Raw genomic sequence first — 23,296 nt, 5'->3', positions numbered from 1 at the left:
CTTGTTACCCCTGTGAAAATAAAAAAAATTGGGTCTAAAGTAACATTTTTGTGAAAAAAATTAAATGTTCATTTTTTTCTTCCACATTCAAAAAATTCCTGTGAAGCACCTGAAGGGTTAATAAAGTTCTTGAATGTGGTTTTGAGCACCTTGAGGGGTGCAGTTTTTAGAATGGTGTCACTTTTGGGTATTTTCTGTCATGAAGACCTCTCAAAGTGACTTCAAATGTGATGTGGTCCCTAAAAAAATGGTTTTGTAAATTTTGTTGGAAAAATGAGAAATCGCTGGTCAACTTTTAACCCTTATAGCTCCCTAACAAAAAAAATTTTGGTTCCAAAATTGTGCTGATGTAAAGTAGACATGTGGGAAATGTTATTTATTAACTCTTTTGTGTGATATATCGCTCTGATTTCAGGGCTTAAAAATTCAAATTTTGAAAATTGCAAAATTTTCAAAATTTTCGCCAAATTTCCATTTTTTTCACAAATAAACGCAAGTGATATCGAAGAAATTTTTCCACAATCATGAAGTACAATATGTTACGAAAAAACATTCTCAGAATCAGGGGGATCCGTTGAAGCGTTCCAGAGTAATTACCTCATAAAGTGACAGAGGTCAGAATTGTAAAAATTGGCCCGGTCATTAACGTGCAAACCACCCGCGGGGCTTAAGGGGTTAATGGTGTCCTCAATGTTGTGAAATACAGGAAAATATTTCTTCAACGTGCAGTACCACAAGGGAGGAGTCTGATTGTCAAACAATTTATTGTGCAACAGGACAATGACTCCAAACATACAGCCAATGTCATTAAAGGGGATATCCAGGACCAGGACTTTAAAAAAAATGAAAATGTGCCTAAGCATTAACAGGCATGTAGTTGCTAACAGAGGCAACTACCTGCCTGTTGTACCAGGCGCCAGTCATTCACCGCTCCTGCTGGAGATTCAGCTTCAGTCATTCTTCATCAACAGAGAAGAGGTTTCTCTTCCTGTTGACAGGGCGGGATTAGTGGCTTCATGCTGATTGACAGCCGGTTTCCCCCAGTTAGGAAGTGGGGAGCCGGCTATCAATCAACATGACACTAGTAGTCCTGCCCGGTCAACAGGAAAATAAACTGTCGCACTGTCAACATGACATCAGCGGAAGTCCATGACCGCTCTGTGCCTGCGGAGAACGGCGCCAGGCACAACAGGCAAGTAGGTAGCAATTACCTGCCTATTAGTGATGAGCGAACGTGTATTGTTAACTCTTTCAGTGAGCATGTGTGGCGCCCCTGCGGGTTCAGTCGCCACAGAGGTACTGCATCTCACTCAGAGGTGTGGTGCCCCACTCTCAGGTAAGGAGGCAGTACTTCCCGGGACCCACCCACCTGCATCCAACACTACACCATACCAGACCAGCAGGCGGGGCAAGATGCACTGGCTTAACGCTGAGCCCTGTCCCTGGCTGGAAGTGGGGGGACCGAGAGAGGGGGAACCATGTAGTGGGTGTGGGTGGAGGAAGTAGTTCAGGGGAGCACCTTGAGTAGGAGTATAAAATAAGGAACCATCTTGAAGGGTGGAGTTCAGTCAGGAGGAGAGGAGGAAAGAGCAGGTCTAGTCTGGGAGGCTTCACGGTGGGAACCAGGCATGTAGAGTCCATCCGTTCACCTTTTCTGCGTCGCACAAAGACACGGTGGTTGGAACCAAAGATCTCAAATTTGGACTCATCAGACCAAAGCACAGATTTCCACTGGTCTAATGTCCATTCCTTGTGTTCTTTAGCCCAAACAAGTCTCTTCTGCTTGTTGCCTGTCCTTAGCAGTGGTTTTCTAGCAGCTATTATACCATGAAGGCCTGCTGCACAAAGTCTCCTCTTAACAGTTGTTGAAGAGATGTGTCTGCTGCTAGAACTCTGTGTGGCATTGACCTGATCTCTAATCTGAGCTGCTGTTAACCTGCGATTTCTGAGGCTGGTGACTCGGATAAACTTATCCTCAGAAGCAGAGGTGACTCTTGGTCTTCCTTTCCTGGGGCGGTCTTCATGTGAGCCAGTTTCTTTGTAGCGCTTGATGGTTTTTGCAACTGCACTTGGAGACACTTTCAAAGTTTGCCCAATTTTTCGGACTGACTGACCTTCATTTCTTAATGTAATGATGGCCACTCGTTTTTCTTTACTTAGCTGCTTTTTTCTTGCCATAATACAAATTCTAACAGTCTATTCAGGTGGACTATCAGCTGAGTATCCACCAGACTTCTGCACAACACAACTGATGGTCCCAATCCCATTTATAAGGCAAGAAATCCCAATTATTAAACCTGACAGGGCACACCTGTGAAGTGAAAACCATTTCCGGTGACCACCTCTTGAAGCTCATCAAGAGAATGTCAAGAGTGTGCAAAGCAATCATCAAAGCAAAAGGTGGCTACTTTGAAGAACCTAGAATATAAGACATATTTTCAGTTGTTTCACACTTTTTTGTAAAGTATATAATTCCACATGTGTTAATTCATAGTTTTGATGCCTTCAGTGTGAATGTACAATTTCCATAGTCATGAAAATACTGAAAAATCTTTAAATGAGAAGGTGTGTCCAAACTTTTGGTCTGTACTGTATATCACATGCACCAGTTTGTAATGTGCTAATGTAGCACCCCGAGGGCTCGGTTGCTACAGAGGTATTGCACCTCACCCAGAGGTGTGATATCTCACTCTCAGGTAAGGATGGGGGGGCAGGGCGACCGATATGCTCCAAGTAGAGCACGACAGTCCCTGTCCCTGGCTGGAGTGGGGGGAGGGAACACCGAGGAAGGGGGAACCCTGTAGTGCATAGGAGGGAGAGGGCAGTTCCTGGGTGCACCTAGCGGGAGGTATAAAAGGTGGGCACCATCTTAGATCAGTGTTCAGTTCAGTTCAGTGGAGTCCAGACAGAGAAGAAGAGGGAGCAGGAGGTGGGAGCAGAAGCTCTGCATGGGCTCTGCTCCGCAGGCAGGCCTGAGAGTGAGGCCGGGGCCTGGAGGAAGAAGAAGGAGGGAAGAGGAGCGGAGGAGGCTCCAGGAACAAGGAACGAAGGGACCCCAGGGGTGTGGACCGGCGAGTCGCCACCGCACGCCAGAATCCACCTGCGTAGAAGGGTCAGGCCAAAGGGGGAGACCGGTCCCCGAAACTAGTGGAGGCGGGGAACTACCCTCAGCTAGAAACCGGAGGCTGTGACATTTTACGTGGCGCAGCCCCTCGCTACACCCGCTAGGAAGGCATCATATAGGGTCAGGGAAACTGGCGCCAAGGTTTACCAGAGAAGGCCCGAGGCAGCCGGACAGAGGCGAGGTCACTGGCGGGGTATGACAGGCCAGAGAAAGGACACATAAAGGGGGTCCTGTGAAACGCTCCAAAGTTATCAGGGAGTAGGCCGAGCCCCTCACCTGGTGAACACAGTGCGACGAGGGACGTTATGACCAGCTGTAGTAACGTGGATAAAGAACTGTGAGTAAATAGCCTGGACTGCATTACAGGACTCTGTGTTGTTACTGCTGCTCCCGCGCACCATCACCCCCAACATCTCCACCTGCTGCCCTGAGGCTATACTCCTCCCATGGGGAGTTATACTATTTCCTGCTGCACTCACAACATCAGCCTCAGCGGTCTGCCCTGCAGCGGCGGTTCACTCTGACCGCAATCCACGGGTGGCGTAGTCGGACATTTAATCATAAAAACCACATAAATAGACTGCCATTTGGGTTCACCACCCTGAGCCACGGGACCGGGTCCCCGCCACACAAGGACTACAACCCCCAGCATTCGCAACGGGTCCGGTTCCGGGTATCCCCACACACACGCGGCCCAGGGGGCGCGTCACTAATGTAATTTATGTCATATTACTGAAATTAATATTTTAGATATGAAAAAAATGGTTGATGTGGAGAGGATTTGTAGAGTAAAACAATGAAATGACAAGGTATAAAAGCAAAGGAAGGAGTTATGGTTAAACAGAATGATCTTTCAGGATAGAAATATGCTAGAAATATTCCCAGCTGCCATACTAAAACTGTGACACCCCAGAGTGAATTAGCTTTATTTCTCCCAAAAGCCATCGGCTTTCAGTCATGGGGTCGTGCAAGCGCTGCTACAGTCATTGCTCACTACACTGTGGGCAGTGGCTGTAAGCACGCCCTGGCATTTTGATTGTTGGCCAGCTCTGAATTACAAATTCATATTGAGAAAGGGAATCTGGCAGTAGGATTTCACGACTCAAACTACAGTATGTATATGTGCATGTAGCTCTTTAACTCAAGTCCAGCAATACCTTTACATGGCCAGTCTGTTCCTTCTTTACTGAGAAATCAGCGTTTGAATTGGCATGTAAATAAAGCTCAAGTCACATAGCATATAGGCTTTCAGTCAAGCAAGAGGAAGAGATACTGGGCGATGAATAGAGCTGGAGTGACAGAGGTTACAGATCTACACTAGCCCTTAAGACTCATTTGAATATTAATTAAATTATTGCTAGACTCGGTTTTGAAAGAGCTACTGTACATGCGCATATACGTAAATAGTGTGTGAAGGGGGGTGAAATCCGGCTGACAGATTCCCTTTAAGCCAAGTTCACATGTTCAGTATTTTGTCAGTATTTTACACCAGTATTTGTAAGTTAAAACCAGCAGTGGGACAATCAGAGGAAAAGCATAATAGAAACACGTCACCACTTCTGCATTTTTCACCCACTCTTAGATTTGGCTTACAAATACTGATGTGAAATACTGACCAAATACTGAAAGTGTGAACGTGGCCTTAAGTTGTTAAAAAAATGCATGTAGCATGTGCATTATTGGTCATACGTAAAGTCAACAAGATGGTTCCATAGTACCAACCACTAAAATTAATGTGGATAGAAGAGACGACATGAAAATAGAAGCTAAGATGTGAAGACTAAAGAAGTATTATGACATCATTAACCTCTTAAGGACCTGGGAATTTTTAGTTTTTCCACTTTAGTTTTTTTCTCCCCTTCTTCATGAGCCATAACTTTTATTTATTTTTCTTTCAACACAGCCATTTTATGGGACGAGTTTTAGTTTTTAATCACACCATTCATTTTACAATATAATGTTCTGGAAAAGGAGAAAAAAATCCAAAGGCTGTGAAATTATGAAAAAATGCAATTCCGAAATTATTTTTTGCATTTTGTTTTCACGGCATTTATTGTGTGGTAGAAATGACCTAAGAACATAATTCTCTAGACGAGTAAGATTAAACTGATACTACTCTTGTCCAGTTTTTGTTATTACTTAAGTGGTAAAAAAAAAAAATTCTGAAATTTGTAAAAAAAAAAAAAAAAAAGTTGTCTGTGACGCCATTTTCTGAGACCCAAAACATTTTCATTTTCATTTTTCCATTGATGGAGCTGTATGAGGGCTTGTTCTTTTTAACCCTTAGCTGATGTTTTTATTGATGCTATTTTGGGGTACCTATGACATTTTGATTTTTTATTGCTTTATTTTGCGAAGTGCAGCAATCAAAATTTGGCAATATTAGTAGTCTTATTTTTTCCTTTTTGGCATTTAAATAATTTTATATTTTAATGGATCACACTTTTTTTGGACATATTTCTTAACATTTTTTTAAAAATAAATAATTTAAATGGAGAAAAGGGGTAATTAAAACTTTTCTATAATTTTTAAACATTTATTTTTAATTTTTACTTTATTTTTTACTTTAGTCCCCATGGAGGATTTGAATGTGCGATCACTTGATATCTTAAGCTATGTACTGCAATACCATACCATATTATTGCAGTATATACTGAAATTGCAGTTCTCGTATAGAGCTGAGCTTTACAGGAAGCAAGATGGCAGTTACAAGCAGATGTTTGCTATGTAACGCAGCCGGCATCAGCCTGGTATAAAGCAGGCTCAACTCCTGAGCCAGCTTCATACTTTCCTTACCGCCTTATGATGAAAATGTAAATACGGTAATTAAGGATTTATAAATCCCAGGAGCCACAAAATCTAGACTTGGAGTCCTAATGCAATAGAGCCTATATCTTATATGTGCTGTTGTTAAAATTAGTGCTGGAATCTGGGTTCTGTCTGTCACTTAAACACAGGGTTAGACAAGAACCTGAAGGTTTTTTTTGCCATGACATTACCATATGATGAACATGAGAACAATGTCAGCACACACAGATGTAGAAATGATGACAGTGAGGAATCCTATAACTTCGAAACTGACTCGGCAAATTCACAATTTTAGCCCAGAGTATCCATCTCACCATTGGACACTAGGGATGTCCAAGCTGCCAGACCCACAAAAAATCTCACTATTATGACATGGTCTAATCTCCATGAAGCAAAATAATACCATAATTCCTCATGTACAGAATGTTAGCGCATGCAAAAATAAAAAGATCAGATGCAGAAAATGGCCCGTCAACCTTTCAATCACAATCTGAAATGTGTTACATAAATTGTATGTGTTATACACAGAGTAAAATAATGCTATACAGCATATAATAATGCATGCACACATGGAATATCTTCCCAATCGCTGTGATTGTTTGAATGAGTGTAAGTGAATAAACATTCAGCACTAACCAGATATATCGCATAAAGAGAATCTGTCAGCAGCTTTTTGTTATTTAATCTGAGGGCAGCATGAGGTAGGGTCTGAGACATCGGACTCCAATGAAGGAGTAGAACCATCTCAAGGAGGATCACAAGGAAATGGACAGCATGTGACTTAAGGCCCCATCACACCAAGCGACGCTACAGCGATCCCGACAACGATACGACCTGTCACGGATCGTTGCTGCGTCGCTATGTGGTCGCTGGTGAGATGTCAAACAGTCAGATCTTCCCAACGAGGCAGCAGCGATGCAGCGACCCGTAGCGACCTGTATAATGATGCACGCCTATGTGTTTCTGTGTCTGAGTCGTCAACAAGGTCGTTGGTAAGGTGTCAAACACCCTGATGCATGCTACCCAGCGGGGCTTCAACGATCAAAGAAATGTCCAGACCATTCCGACATGACCAGCGATCTCACAGCAGGGGCCTGGTCGCAGCTAAGTGTCAAACGTAGCGAGACCGCTACTGAGGTCGCTGTTGCGTCACAAAACTTGTGACTCAGCAGCGATCTCGCTAGCGATCTCGCTTAGTGTGACGGGGGCTTTAAACATGAGTGTCTGAGCAAAGGGTCTGAATACTTATGACCATGTGATATTTCAATTTTTCTTTCTTAATTAATTTTGCAAAAATTCCTACATTTCTGTTTTTTTTTAGTCAAGATGGGGTGCAGAGTGTACTTTAATGAGAAAAAAATGAACTTTTTAGAATTTACCAAATGGCTGCAATGAAACAAAGAGTGAAAAATGTAAAGGCTGAATACTTTCCGTACCCACTGTATAGTGCATGGCAGCAGTAAACTGAATAAAATAAGATTCCACCAATATAATATATATATTTATATTCCACCAATATAAAACTAATAGGACTGAGAGGTGTAGGATAATCAAATATACTCATCAGTCACGACAACACTCAAAATAAAAAGCAGACGTAGAAGAAGCTACTATCGTAACTGATTTTCTTCCTTTCTAATGAAATCACAGATTATTTTAAAATTTCTTGTATCTCTGTGAAAAACTCCTGGACTCTATTCCCAATTACAGGTGGTGTAATGTAAATTACATTAAAATTACTTTAAATACATGAATTAACCTCTGTCCATCAATACAATGGCGTTAAAATAAAGATGTGATTAAAGTTTAAACTTTCAACTTAAATTCAATGGTTTTACAAAAATATTTCATTAATCTTAAAGAATTACAGTATGTTAACATAGTTCCATTATTCTCACAAGCTGAAAAGTAAATGGAGAAACCGGCTATAACAATTAATTTTAATACTTGGATGCAACTGCTTAACCTTTTTTTTATTAGAGCCAATTTTGATATTTGCAGTTTAGTTTTTTTCCTCCACATCTTTTTTATTTGTCAGTCAACACTGGTTCAGGCTTGTTTTTCTGCCGGCTAATTTTTGGAGTACGCCATTAACTATACCATATAATGTAGTGAAAAACTGGAAAAATGACCTGGCAGCATTATTCTGTAGGTTAGTACAATTAAGGCAATACCAAAAGTATATATTTTTATTTTTAGAGTTTACTGGTTTAACAAAAATGAAGAGCTTTGTAAAAAATTGTGAAATATATATATATTTTGCTAGACATTCAGATTTGGATTGAAAAAAGAGGGTAATTAAATATGTTAAGCTTTTTTTCATTTTTTATTTTTTTAATATTTGTAATTATTTAAAATACTTTTTATTTATTTTTGAATCCCCCTAAGAGATTTGAACTTGTTTGCATTATATACTGCAATACTTAGTTATTGCAATACCGTATTTTGTGGACAATAAGATGCTCCCGACCATAAGACGCAGCCTAAATTTTGGGGAGGAAAATAAGAAAAATTATTTTTTTATAAAATGTTGGTGTGTCTAATAGTCTGATTTTATGGTAGCTTACCGGGGGGCGGCTGCAGTGGAGCGGGGTCACAGGAGGCAGGGTAACTGTTGCAGGAATCTGGCAGCGGCAAGAGTGTGGCGATGCTGTGGGCACTGGGCTGGGACGAGGGGGCGCCCCGACACTGTGAGGCTGTAGGCCCTGGGCTGTCAGAAAATGTCAGCAGTGAGCAGAGTAACCACACTTCCCATTGATTTCCCTGCGGTGTGCTTCAGGAAAATAGCTGCCGGAGGTGGCACATGTGCAGATTGAGATCTCGGGAGCTGAGATCTCAGGAGCCAAGATCTCAAGCCGCACATGCATGCACTGCCTCCAGTGGCCATTTTCCTAAAGCACACCGCAGGGAAATCAATGAGTAGTGCGGGGACTCCACTCACCGCTGACATTTTCTGACAGCCCAGGGCCTACAGCCTCACAGTGACGGGACACCCCCTCCTCCAAGCCCGGAGTCCGCAACATCGCCCCACTCGTTCAGCAGCTACTCTGTCTCCTGTGACCCCACTACATCGCAGCCCCCCCCGTAAGCTACATTTGGATTATAAGACACACCCCCATTGTCCTCCAAAATCTGGGGGAAAAAAGTGTGTCTTATAATCTGAAAAATATGGTATATAGTGAAATTAACGATCTTCTTGAAATTAATGCCATAGACTTGGCTTCTGTAGTCCTTGAGTTGCCATGTTTATCCATCAATACCACGCAATTGCGTTGAGTGATGGGAGAGGGGGTGATGGGTGCCGTAATAGTCCCTTCCAGTTTAAAACCACTCAAATGTCCCTGTCAGAGATTTAGCTAGCTCTGATGACTGCTGTTAGAGGCAGGTGCCAGCTATAACACCCACACTTGGTGTGTGCCATACATGTATGACACGTGTTGGGAAGGTGTTAAATAGAGATTGGCGTATCTTTTGAAACTTGAATTCACTAATTTTGCGTCAACTTCCTAAAAAATTGATTTGCGGTGAATAAATCTGTGTGTATCTCAATACTGGAAAACTTGTAATTGCTTGGAAAATGCACGCGAGTGAGAGAAGAGAGAGAAACTTGCTGAGCATAATAGCTAACACTCTACAGAAGAGAGAGAGAGAGGACCTTGCTGATCATAAGAGCTAACACTCTACAGAAGAGAGAGAGAGAGAGGACCTTGCTGATCATAAGAGCTAACACTCTGCAGGAGAGAGAGAGAGTGAAGACCCCAATGACTATAAGAGCTTACACTCAACAGAAGAGGGAGTGGATCTTGCTGATCATAAGCGCTAACACTCTACAGGAGAGAAACAGAGAGATCGAGAGGAGATAGAAAGGACCCTGCTGACCATTAGAGATTACACTATACAGAAGAGAAAGAAAGTGGCCCTTGCTGAAAATAAGAGCTTACACTCTACAGACATGAGAGAGTGGATCCTACTAACCATAAGAGCTTACACTCTACAAGTAAGAAAGACTTATCCAGTGACTCTGGAGATGGAAAAGAACTCTGCCATACAAACTGTGCTCCATTGGGAATCTCTGATCTTAGATGGCCCAGGAACTGACCATCACTGTACAAGGTATGATAATCCATAAGATGTCATAGCTGCAGGGCACTATGAGGAAGCCCGCGCGGCCACACAAAATAACGTTAGCCAGCTCTCGACTGCTGAAGCGATGTGGGAAATGTTTATGGGAAATTCTTTCTTTTTTGTAAACTGTGAATCAGATCTCAAAATTCAAATTTGAATGAAACCGCAAATTTCAGGAAGTTCGACTTGAACTCGATCCTCCGTGGACGCTCATCTCTAGTGTTAAAGTCTAGAACTTATACTGAGCTTTCTCCTTTAGATAATTATCCAGGCCTTTACAGTAGCTGTCATTATTTGCTGCTTGTGGGCCTTTCTGCCTTCAACTTTGTCTTCAGTAGATGAGTGAATTGGTTCCAAACAAATTGAATTTGCTGCATTTTTTTGTGGTTCCATTCAATGAATTCAGGAACATGTTGGCATCTCTCTTGGCATCTATTAAGAGGTTAAAGGATTGATCTCAACATATGTCTCCAGAAGCTTCTCGGGTTTCTGCTAGCCAGGGAGCATACTTGCTCCTGATGATTGACAGCTCAGACCAGCAGCATAGTACTGTCACTAGTCTGAACTGTACACTGTCCAATGCTACAAGCAAAGGCAGCTTTGCCTCTGCAGTATTGGAAGAGAGCAATGGTGCTAAAGCTGACAAGATCCATCCATCAGGCCAGCTTCAGAGCAACACTTGCAAGCTCTATAGCAAAGAGCATGCAAGTGCTGCACTAGAGACCGGCCACCTCTGCAGTCTGTCTGTAACTTAGCCTAGAAACAGTATAGTATAAAATTAAAAAGTCCTTTGCTCTTGAGAATGGAGAGGATTGTTAATAACAAGTAGATTGCAAAGTTGCCTGTTTTTACAAACACTTTGCAATTTTAGTTATAATATTAAGAATAACCATTTAAAATATAATAATGCAATGTTGTGTGTAGGGACAAGTCAGTATTAGAAAACCAGAAGGAACGTGGTGAAGACTGGGCAGAGAGCTGATAAAGAAGGACAGGGGAGGGGTGAGGTGAGTACAAGATTTTATTATTTTTTAATGCCTTCCCTCACTTCCATTTATTATACTTTGGTTTTAGAGAGACCTCAATGTATAATAAAGATCAGTAAATGAAAAGTATGTTCAATCAGATTGAGACCAGGTCAGGAAGAATATTCCATTTTTTTAGCTAAGATGCAGCAGGGTTGTTTTTGTGGTATGTTTATTATTCATTTTTATTATGAAGCACTGTAATATCAGTTCTATAGCATTTGAATGAATATGAACAGCATGTATGTCTCTATACACGTTACAATTAATCCTACTACTTCTATCTTCAGTCATGACAAAAGGACCTTTCACCAGTTTGTGAATGTTAAACCAGCCACATCATTGAATAAAGGCTGCAGAGCTGAGTAAAGCATAGTTTTTATTTCTCCTCTCTGTTGCGGAGATATTAGCTTGTAAAGTTTAGATTATAATTTATGCTAAATTCTACTGAGTGTTACCAAAATTTATTGGTTGATTTATTCCTGTGCATGATGTTGACTAGTCAAAAGAAGGGGAAAAAGAGCACATCCTCTTCTCCCCACTAATCTATGCAGCTACTGTGCAGAGATAGAGCTGAGCAGAGATACAAATCATTACAAACACTTCCAGATCTCATCTCACAACAGTTAGTGTTGTGGGAGGGTCAGAGCTGACATCACCGTGAGATATAATCTGGAAGTCTTTGCAATGATACATAGCTGCAGCTACTGTGCAGAGATACAGCAGAGTCTAGGTATGTACAGTATCATTGCAAACACTTCCAGATCTCATCTTACAGTGCTGTCATTGGGGGGGGGGGTGAGAGTTGGAAGTGTGCTGCTTCAAGTACATGCTCCCTGAGACAAATCTCTGGTAAAATCCAGTAATATCTCTGCGATGAAGAGGAGATGTTAAAAAATAAAAGCTTAATTTTACTCAACTCTGCAGCCACTATTTCATGATATGGCTAGTTTAACATACACAAACTAGTGAAAGGTCTTTTTTAAGAAGAGAATTTTATGATCAACCAATTTAGCTGTCTGTACTTTTTATGCCTTTTGTTTTTTCCATTTTTTTATATAAAAATACCGGATTGCTGATGTGCCACTCTTGAGATTTAATGAACAGCTAAATGCAAATTCAACACTTAACACTAGACCTTAACTATCTCATAACTTAGGTATCAAACAACACCAGAAAATGAGACGGCTTATATATCAATTGTCCAATTACTTTTCAGCATGTGAAAATGGAGTGACTATGTGAAAAAATGAAAGTAATTCCTGATTGGTTAATGCCATATTTTTTGTAAAATATTTTAAGTATAACTGAGAGCATACACTTTAATCATGTTGGGATGGCTTCGTTTCAAATTCATTATCAGGTTTACAGATATTAAATTATGAAAATTCTGTCTCTGTCCAAATAATTCTGAGCTCAACATAATTGCAAATATTTTCATTAGAAAGATAAATTACAATTCTGATATCCTAATAATATTTGCAGACATATATGAAAATATGAAATTATCATCAAAAAATCTTTTATTTAATTAATTTGGAAACTTATGTAGTTGAATTCTTGCTTTGGGTTACTCAAAATAGTAAACTTAGCACTTTCTAATTTTTTTGTGGGCTACGGAAAAAAGTTTGCCACTTACTTAAGAATGAAAGATTACAAAATAAGAAATTCAATTGTACTTACCATCGCCAGGATTTTTCATAAAGTGTGCCATAATTGTACGCTCATCCTTCCCATATTCGTTCTCTGCTCGTAAAGTATAAATCCCATTGTTCAGATGTGTTGGACTATCTAGTTGAAGACAGCCATGATGTTCACTCAAGTTGTTGCTTGACTCATGAATTTTACTCCAAATAAAATCTGTTTCACTTAGTACATTTCCCTCATGAAACCACTGTAGCTTAGGAACTGGGTTACCCCTCACGCTGAAAGGAATACACCAGTGGTGGTCCAAAGTTGGGTAGTCGATTAGCGTGATGTTTGGAGGAACTGGAATACATAAACAGCAGAATATGTCCTTGCTGCTAGTAAGTGCACAATTAAACACTCAGATATAGTAAAAAATAACAGGCAAAGCACAAACATTTTCAGTTTTTGAAAGAAGCAAGTGGCTTTGGTCTACTCAGATCAAAGCCGTTCTTTGGCAGTCATCCTAATCATAAAATGAGCAGGACAGCTGCTTCGTACTATTGGAAAGTTGTAACATTTCAATTGTCACCATAAACCACAAAAATGCTAATCAAACCAGGACAAAAACATAAAAATAAATCAAGTTATGTGATTATGCATTGAATAGATACGATTGCAGTAATCACCAAACCTCTGCTTCTCTAAGCAGTAGCATAGAAGCTGAAGGGTACTGAGACCTAAAGGGTCTATCGAATGTGTCCACAGTCCATAAAGGCTGCGGCTGTGAAGCCAGGCTGGAAACTGCAATTTTTGCAACAGCTATTGAGCCACAGGTTGAAGACCACTGTTCTAGAGATCATTGTGGTTCTCCAGCTGGTGGCAGTCCTAAATGTTATTGTGACATTACTGATGTCACTGCAACGTGAAGGCTTGGCACAAGAGTCATACCAGCATCACAGGGACCTAATTCTAAGGTGTGTGCCATATCTTTCATTTAACTTTTTCTAATTTTAATAACTAGAATTCTAGAATGTATCAAGGTTATATATGACAATGGCTCATGTCATGGGCCATAAAAGTTTTGGGAAAGTAATGTAAAATGCATAGGTAGAGAAGAGAACCCCATCAGAACTTCTGGTATGCTCTGTAATGCTTATACTCATATATTCTGTAAAAATGTCTTCAGGAGAAAAAAAAAATATCTCTAATCTGAATTTCACATGCAAACACTAAAGGGAATCTGTCAACAGGTTTTTGCCACCTAAACAAACAGCAGCATGATATAAGGACAGAAACACTGATTTCAGCAATGTATCACTTACTGGGCTGCTTGTTTCAGTTTTTTATAAAATCACTGTTTTATCAGCAGGAGATTATCATCACTAGAGGACTAGAAAACCTGCTGCTAAGTAGTCCTCCATATTCTTGAGCTCTGTATAACCCCACCCCCACCCCTGATTGGCAGCTTGCTGTGTGCATTGTACATGGGCACAAAGCTGCCAATCAGTGGTGTGGGCGCCGTTATACAGAGCTCAGCATTCAGCAGATAAAACAGTGATTTTATCAAAATGACAGCATGCATCTCAGTAAGTGATACATTGCTGGAATCAGGGTCTTTACCCCTAAGTTATGCTGCTCTCAAATGAGTTAGCAAAAACCTGGTGATAGATTCCCTTTACATGAAAGTGAAATCTCTAACAAATCCTTACTTACAATGTACATTGAGCTCCACAAATACTTGCTCTTCACCCACACCATTTTCAGCTATACAAATAAGAGTTTTTGTGTTGTCGAGTGATGTCACATTCTTCAATGTGAGGTAAGCGCCATGCTTTACAGTCTCTATCTGAAGAAGATACAAAAAGAACAATAATGACATATTTTTCCTTGATTAGATAGAATTAACAAGCCTATGTGTCTTCCTTGCTGGCGCTTACCGAAGTGTTAGACTTAATCTGTGATATATCCCAGGAAACATTGGGATCCGGTAGTCCGGTAGCCTCACAGTACACTATGGAACTGTTTCCTTCCAGGACTGTAAGCTCTTGAGTGCTTGTATTAGCTTTAGGCACCACTGTGAAAGACAAAGACAGGACTGTGAGTTCAGAATCAAGACTGGTGGTTATAAGTAACAAAAACCTACAATCCAACATATTGCAAGGAAGCAAATCATTAAAATCTTCTGGCACATAGTTATTTGATGCCATGATATAATAGTTTAGAAGCTTCACCAGAACAAGGAAGGGGGAAGCAATAAGCTCCATTGGGTCAGCACTGTACGCAGATGCAGATGGTGCCAAGATAATTGCACAGAATATGTATTGTATAAAGATTCTATATCTATCGTTCATTTCCTCATCTCCAAGAGTTTAAAGTAGTTCTAAGGCAGGGCCGGCGTCATCACCCGGCGCACCTGGGCAAGTGCCGGGGCCCTGAGCAGGCAGAGGGGCCCACTGGCGGTCGCGCACCCCGCTGGGCTATGGGCGGAGGAGAGCGGTGTCAGCGCCCGCCCTTCTCCGCCGCTTGCTCAGGGCCCCGGCAGCCGGATACTTATCTCTCCCCGTGCCTCCGCAGATCCACTGTCTTCCTGGTGCGCGCTCCCTGTGACGTCTCAGGTCAGAGGGTGCGGTGACGTCTTTACACCGCGCCCTCCCCTGAGCCATCACAGGGAGCGCTGAGCGGGAAGACGCCGACAACGCTGGAGTCCGGACCTGAGCAGCGGGCAGCAGGTAGCAGGTGAGGAGGAGGGAGGTGAGTATTTGATTTTTTTTTTTTAATGTATGGAGGCATGGGGCATTATAAAGAGAGGGGGTGGCATCCTGCATGGGGCATTATAAAGAGGGGGGGTGACATCCTGCATGGGGTATTATAAAGAGGGGGGGTGGCATCCAGCATGGGGCATTATAAAGGGGGGGTGGCATCCTGCATGGGGCATTATAAAGAGGGGGGGTGGCATCCCGCATGGGGCAGTATAAAGAGAGGGGGTGACATCCTGCATGGGGCATTATAAGGTGGGGAACAGCCTGCATGGGGCATTATAAAGGGGGGGGAAACAGCCTGCATAGTGCATTATGTGGGGGGAACAGCCTGCATGGAGCATTATAAAGAGAGGGGATGACATCCTGCATGGGGCATTATAAAGGGGGGGGTTACATCCTGCATGGGGCATTATAAAGATAGGAGGTGACATCCTGCATGGGGCATTATAGAGAGAGGGGGTGACAGCCTGCATGGGGCATTATAAGGGGGGGGACAGCCTGCATAGTGCATTATGTGGGGGGAACAGCCTGCATGGAGCATTATAAGGGGGGGGCAGCCTGTATGGGGCATTATGTGGGGGGTAACAGCCTGCATGGAGCATTAAAAGGGAGGGGACAGCCTGTATGGGGCATTATGTTGGGGGTAACAGCCTGCATGGAGCATTATAAGGGGGGGACAGCATGTATGGGGCATTATGTGGGGGGTAACAGCCTGCATGCAGCATTATATGGGGGCCAGTATCTTGTATGGAGCGTTATATGGGGGCCAGTATCCTGTATGGAGTTTTATAAGGGGACCAGTATCCTGTATGGAGCGTTATATGGGGGCCAGTATCCTGTATGGAGCTTTATAAGGGGACCAGTATCCTGTATGGAGCGTTATATGGGGGCCAGTATTCTGTATGGAGCCTTATATGGGGGCCAGTATTCCGTATTGAGCCTTATATGGAGGCCAGTATTCCATATGGAGCCTTATAAGGAGGCCAGTATTCCGTATGGGGCCTTATATGGGGCCAGTATTCCGTATGGAGCCTTTTATGGGGGCCAGTATTCCGTATGGAGCCTTATATGGGGGCCAGTATTCCGTATGGAGCATTATATGGGGGCCATTATTCCGTATGGAGCCTTATATGGGGGTCAGTATTCCATATGGAGCCTTATATGGGGGTCAGTATTCCGTATGGAGCCTTACATGGGGGCCAGTATTCCGTATGGAGCCTTATATGGGGGCCAGTATTCCATATGGGGCCTTATATGGGGGCCAGTATTCCTTATGGGGCCTTATATGGGGGCCAGTATTCCGTATGGGGCCTTATATGGGGGCCAGTATTCCGTATGAAGCGTTATATGGGGGCCAGTATTCCGTATGGAGCCTTATATGGGGGTCAGTATTCCGCATGGAGCCTTATATGGGGGCCAGTATTCCGTATGGGGCCTTATATGGGGGCCAGTATTCCGTATGAAGCGTTATATGGGGCCAGTATTCCGTATGGAGCCTTATATGGGGGCCAGTATACTGTGTGGAGCGATTCACCGGTTTCTGAGCTATTGTGGAATTTACAATAGATATCACTCATGTAATGTAAGAAGTGAAATCTTTGCATTGTACTATATATATATATATATATATATATATATATATATATATATTTCTCCGCCGTATCTCTGCATCATGAATCGTGGTATGTGTTAAAGGGGCCCACTGAGACTCTTTCGCCCGGGGCCCAGAAAAACCTGGAGCCGGCCCTGTTCTAAGGGCGCGCTCACACTGGCGTATAACTCGGACAACTGCTACCCGATGTTTCGAGTTGACATGAGAAACAAATTAGCTGCATGCTGCGATTGGCAGCATATAGTGGACGGCGCGCACCTGTATAAGTCTATGGGTGTGTGCAAAACATCAGACTGCACTCGGATATCATTCGAGTGCAGTCCGATATTCGCCGACTCACAGAATGGAGAAGATGGAGAAATGAAGTTCTCCTTCTTCTCTGCACCTGTAAACCAATTCTCACATGTGAAAGAATCGGATCACGGTTAAATGACACTTGGATCACGCTCGCAGCAGATTTTGAGTCGAGGGTCATTTGCATATAGCATCCGATTTTCTCGCATGAGAGAATCATAGGATGCTGTACGCTAGTGTGAGTGAGCCCTAAAGCATACCCTTCTCTACATAGGTCACAAAGCATGCCAACAACAGCCTATCATAGAAGTCAAAAGGCCCTTTTCCTAATTAAAGGGTAACTGTGCTTTTAAGTAACTTTGTAGAATAAGGTCTTGTGTGTGTACATGAGGAATTACCTCATTTCTGGCCATTCTGTGACTTATATTCTGCATTCTCACCAGTGTTTCCCTCTCCATGCTCTATCACTAGCTTGTAATCCACTGGTAGCTGGGATTAGGAGACGAGCTGCAGTGATCTCTCTCATAGGCAGCACAGCACAGAGAGGGGAATATCTACTCTTCATTCACTTTTATAGAGAAAAGACTTCCCCATAGAAGTCATTGGTTAGTTTTCTGTGGCTTCCTGTGTTTTGTGGCTCCTGTAGAGGTGATCACAGAACTGCTGCTCAAGAAGAAGCGACTTCCCTGAATGACATTTCATATTCACAAGTATTAAAGTTGTACTCCTGTTTTTATTCCCTGCAGTGTCATCTGCACAAGTCTCAAGCATGCCCACAACATTCTCCCATAGAAGTCAATAGTTCGATTACTGAGGCTTTTTGTGTTTCTGTGATTAAGGCTACAGCCCCACTATCAATATTCGGTCAGTATTCAGTCAGTATTTTTTCTCAGGAGTGGGAGCCAAAACCAGGTGAGGAACAATCAGAGAAAAGGTATAATAGAAACAAGTCACCAATTCTGCATTTATCACCCACTCCTGGTTTTGGCTCCCACTCCTGAGAAAAAATACTGACCGAATACTGATAGTGGGGCCGTGGCCTAATGTAGAGGAAATCATTGAACTGCTTTTCACAGCCTAGTTAGGATGGGTGCATCCACAGACACATATAAAATTAATATACAGAAATTAAATAAAAAAATATACAGCAAATAAAAACAATCTAAAAAATATATAATGTGTTACATTCCCTCTAAGGAAACCCACTGATTTTCACTGCTACATTCCTCTTTCAACAATTGTTTTTACTTCATTAGTATAAACTCATATAATTAAAAGGGGTTGTTCACTACAAGAAAACCCCCATTTTAAGATGATGGTGATCACAGGTTGTTATTACTCTCTATGGGGCCCTGAAGAGATTAAGCAGAAATTGTCCGCTAGCAGATAACCCCTTTAAAAAAGATGAACAGTAAAAAAAAATTGCAATTTTTTTTTTTTTTAAATAATTTAGGATCACGGGTTTCACGCTAACAAAGACAGATTACTTTAAAGTAAAAAATATGTCTTTAGTATTGCCGAGAATAAGAAACATCCTATGGGAGAGGATATCTGCATAATCTAAAATCCTGATCTATTCAGCTGAGTAAGAAGGTATCAATTAAATATCATTTACAGCATTGCATTTTGTTATATCTTTAAATCATGTGTCTTCCTAACTGTATTATTACATTACACTTAGACTCAATAATGCAGACAGCAATTTTTTCCTGAATTATCACTCTCTGTCTAATTGGGCCCATAAAATGAATTGGGAATCATTAACAGCAGAGAGGAACAAATCATTTCCCATAATTTGGTTTCTCTTTTCCAGCATGTAAAACAGCATTAGCACCGCACCATAAGGTACATATTATTACATTGGCATGAGTCTTTTTTTTTCACTAGGATAATTCAAAATTGAAAATTATCTATCTATCTATTATCTACTGTACTCTCCCTGACAGATGTTATGTCGCTTATCCATGTTATGTAAATAAAAGCTTATAACCTGATGTTAAATTCATCCATTGGTTTTATAAATTACTCTTTTGAAAGCTGAAACCCTCCCAAATTTGGTTTAGGTAAAGAAAATAAATTGGCATCAATGCTGAAATATTGATCATTTAATGAACACAGAATGGTCAGATTTTGGTAAGACAAAAGTTTTGTCGCCCAAAGAAAGTAATGGGATATTCAAACAAATAATTATCTTAAAATACAAATATATGCTGCATAACATTGGTGAATGAAGCTCTGGTGCTATTAGAGTCATATTTAATATTTTGTGTGACTTCCATGAGCTTGAAGGACTGCATCCATGCGGTTGAACAATGATTCATACAATTTATTAATGAAGTCATCAGGAATAGCACAGAATGCCGTCTTACATGCCTCCCAGAGTTCATCTAGATTCTTTGATTTTGTCTTCCAAGCTTCCTCTTTCATCCTACCCCAAACATGCTCAATGATGTCCATGTCTGGTGACTGGGCTGGCCAGTCCTTGAGCACCTTGATCTTTTTTGCCTGGTGGAACTCTGTTGTAGAGATGGATGTATGAGATGGAGCACCATCCTCCTGCAGAATTTGACCCCTTTTATGATTTGGAATGTAAGAGGTAGCTAATACTTCTTCATATTTTAGGCTATTGATATTGCCTTCCACGTTGCAAATGTTTTGCACACCCCCATACTGAATGTAACCCCAGACCATGATCTTTCCACCACCAAATGTAACTGTTTTCTGGGTGTATTTTGGATCCATACGGGCTCCAGTAGGTCTCCTGTAGTATTTGCGGCAGCTGTGGTGTAATTCTACTGAAGATTCATCAGAGAAATCCACCTTCTGCCACTTTTCCAGTGTCCATCTGTTTAGCAGGCTGTGGGACTTTGCAAATGCCACATGGGTTTTTATTTGCCTTTTGTTTAGTGCTGGCTTCTGGGCACTGGTTCGACCATGGAGGGCATTTCGAGACAGAATCCCACAAACTGTTCTAGTTGACACAGGAACTTGAGGTGACCAGGCCTGTTGGAGCTCTGCTGCAGTGGAAGAGGGGCTTGCTTTTGATTTTCTAACCAACAAACATTCCTCCTGAGCAGTTGTCTTGTGGGGTCTGCCGGACCTGGACTTGTCAAACACATCTCCAGTCTCTTCAAATCTTTTTTTAATTCTTTGTACTTGACGCTGAGACACATTAAAGGTGCCAGCCACCTCTGCAGTGGATCTGGTCTTCAGCCTCTTGATAATCAAAGCTTTGGTCACAGGGTGGATTTTTGGCATGTTGTCAGAGCTCAAGTTGCAGTTCAAGTGAAGGTCTGGGGTGCTGGGTTTCCTTTTATACACACCCACTAATTAACCGATCATTTACTGAGCACTGGTGAGGATGTAAACTAGGATTGGGTGCATTATATGACCAGGCGACAAAACTTTTGTCTTGCCAAAATCTGACCATTCTGTGTTCATTAAATGATCAATATTTCAGCATTGATGCCAAATTATTTTCTTTATCTAAACCAAATTTGGGAGGGTTTCAGCTTTCAAAAGAGTAATTTATAAAACCAATGGATGAATTTACCGTCAGGTTATAAGCTTTTATTTACATAACATGGATAAGCGACATAACTTCTGTCAGGGAGTGTAGAACTGCCACTTGCAAAAGTTTTCTGTTTTAGGTTTTAGACAAAACAAAGGCATAAGTAATGAAATCATTGGTAGCCATGGCATACACTTAGTCGTGAATAAGACAGAGGGGGGAGAGGAGAGTGTAGTGGATGGAGTTAGAGGTCAATACTTTAATCCAATTCTTTAATTGTGTTTGTTAGTTAACCATAATGGGGCATATTTATCAATACTATGTAATTCTTAGACAGTGCAGACTAAGAATAGATGGCCTTAAAATGCCTCCGATTTATCATAGTGGCACATGCTGTTAAAGGGAATCTGTTACCAGGTTTTGCTACCCCATCTGAGAGCAGCATCATGTAGGGACAGAGACCCTGATTCCAGCGATGTGTCACTTGCTGGTCTGCATGCTGTCATTTTGATAAAATCACTGTTTTCTCTGCTGCAGATCTAGCAGTTCTCTGAATATGTAACTCTATAACCCCGCCCACATCACTGATTGGCAGCTTTCTATATACACTGTGCATAGGCAGAAAGCTGCCACTCAGTGGTGTGGACAGAGTTATTCAGAGCTTATTAATATGCTTGACTACCTGGCAACAGGCCACGTAGTCTAATGATAAACTCCTATTGATGAAACAGTAATTTTATCAAAACTATGCAAAGTAGCCCAGTAAGTGACACATCACTGGAATCAGGATCTCAGTCTGCTCTCATATTAGGTGGCAAAAACTTGCTGACATATTCCCGTTAAATAAAGCTGTCTAAGGCCAGTGCCCCATTATCAGTATTTGGTCAGTATTTTTTCTCAGGAGTGGGAGCCAAAACCAGGAGTGGGTGATAAATGCAGAATTGGTGACTTGTTTCTATTATACCTTTTCTCTGGTCCTCACCTGGTTTTGTCTCCCACTCCTGAGAAAAAATACTGACCGAATACTGACCAAATACTGATAGTGGGGCCGTGGCCTATTTTTAAGACTGGCTAGTTTGTTTACACCGCTTTTAGTTTCCTTACTTTATCCTAGAAAAGAGCCCCACAATTTTGGCACAATTTTCCATGTGTTAAGTCATGCCCCTCCTATAAGATACACCCATATTCAGCAATGCCATGGCCCGTTGTCGGCCCAGGCGCAGATAGTGTCTAAAACACATAATAAATAAGGTGCAGCTCAAAAAAGAGAGTTTTTTGGTGCGTATTGCCCCAGAATACTGGTTAATTTATCTTGATAAATCCTCCCATTATGTTTTGGAAAAGGTTAATCATAAAAGAATTTTATGGCTGTAGACATAGGATACATGGCGTAAGTGTGGAATTCTTGCCATTGTTTCCAGATCAGCAGAAAGAATGGATAATTGTGATGCATTAAAACTTCTGTTTCTATAATTCTGTATAATTGAGCAATTATATTAATCCATTATATTAATAACATATTAGTCATAGACATCAATAGGGGTAGGAGCAGTAGTTTTGCCTTAGTTGATGTCATATGAGTTGTAGGAGTTATATTTTTGCTGACTCATTAGGTGTAGTATTGGGCAAATGGAGGAACATCTTTCCTATTGTGATCTGAGATTAAAGGTTTTATATTCTACTTTATTCCACAAAGATTATAAAGAATGGGCATAATTACCAAATAATAATGCCAAAAGCATTAGGTGATGTGGGACACATAAACTTATACTCTAATACTTGGGGAATAATGATGTTTTGATCATTTCATCCATTGAACGTTGCTCGTTTGAATGGCAGCCTGTTTACACTGTCAGCTTATCATGAAACAAATGTCTTTAAGAACGCTCATTCACAACAATCTTTCAGTTTAAATGCAGCTTCAAGGAGTTGTCTGGCCTTGGGGTACAAGTCTGTAATCACTGCGCGCTTTGAGGATTCTCCAATGTCGGGGGTGGGGGGGGGGGGCGGTCATCTAACTGCAAGTATGTGATGTGCATACTCCCGGCCACATTCCGACTAGACATGTCTGACCTCACTCAATACACTTGCATTGAGCAAGGCCACGCATGTCTCGTTGGCATGTGACCACGTATATGTAAATCACGTACTAGTTGTCACGAACCCGTTGCCAGTACCGGAGAATCCTCACAGCATGCAGTGCACATAGATGACTGCAGACTTGTATCCGAAGGCTGAACAACCCCGTTAACTTCAAACAAAACCTACACAATGCTTTTTTTTCACCCTTACTAATCAAATGTTTGTTGAAAATAGGGCTGTAAAAGTCTTGTGTATTACTATTCTGTTAAATGTAAAGAACCTGAGTGAATGTTACATTCATCAATATAGGGAGGGATTCTTTACAGT

General features: G+C 41.5%; 1 protein-coding gene across 6 annotated transcripts in view; it reads right to left on the bottom strand.

Moving 5' to 3' along the window:
• The window catches only part of NTRK2 (neurotrophic receptor tyrosine kinase 2), a 379,702-nt gene that overhangs the window by 292,878 nt on the left and 63,528 nt on the right, over window positions 1-23,296 (bottom strand). For all 6 annotated transcript variants that reach the window (XM_073670937.1, XM_073670934.1, XM_073670935.1 and 3 more), the window contains 3 exons: window positions 14,649-14,785; window positions 14,425-14,557; window positions 12,766-13,071 (listed from right to left, as the gene is read on the bottom strand). In XM_073670937.1, coding sequence (XP_073527038.1) covers window positions 12,766-13,071; window positions 14,425-14,557; window positions 14,649-14,785 — 576 coding nt within the window. The remainder of the gene's footprint in view (window positions 1-12,765; window positions 13,072-14,424; window positions 14,558-14,648; window positions 14,786-23,296) is intronic.

Source organism: Phyllobates terribilis, unplaced genomic scaffold, assembly GCF_046119375.1.
Source record: "Phyllobates terribilis strain yellow unplaced genomic scaffold, ASM4611937v1 Scaffold_1__5_contigs__length_1240528914, whole genome shotgun sequence".
NCBI lineage: Eukaryota > Metazoa > Chordata > Amphibia > Anura > Dendrobatidae > Phyllobates > Phyllobates terribilis.
Note: the sequence above shows the minus strand (reverse complement) of the source record. Positions and strands in the feature narration are given on the sequence as shown.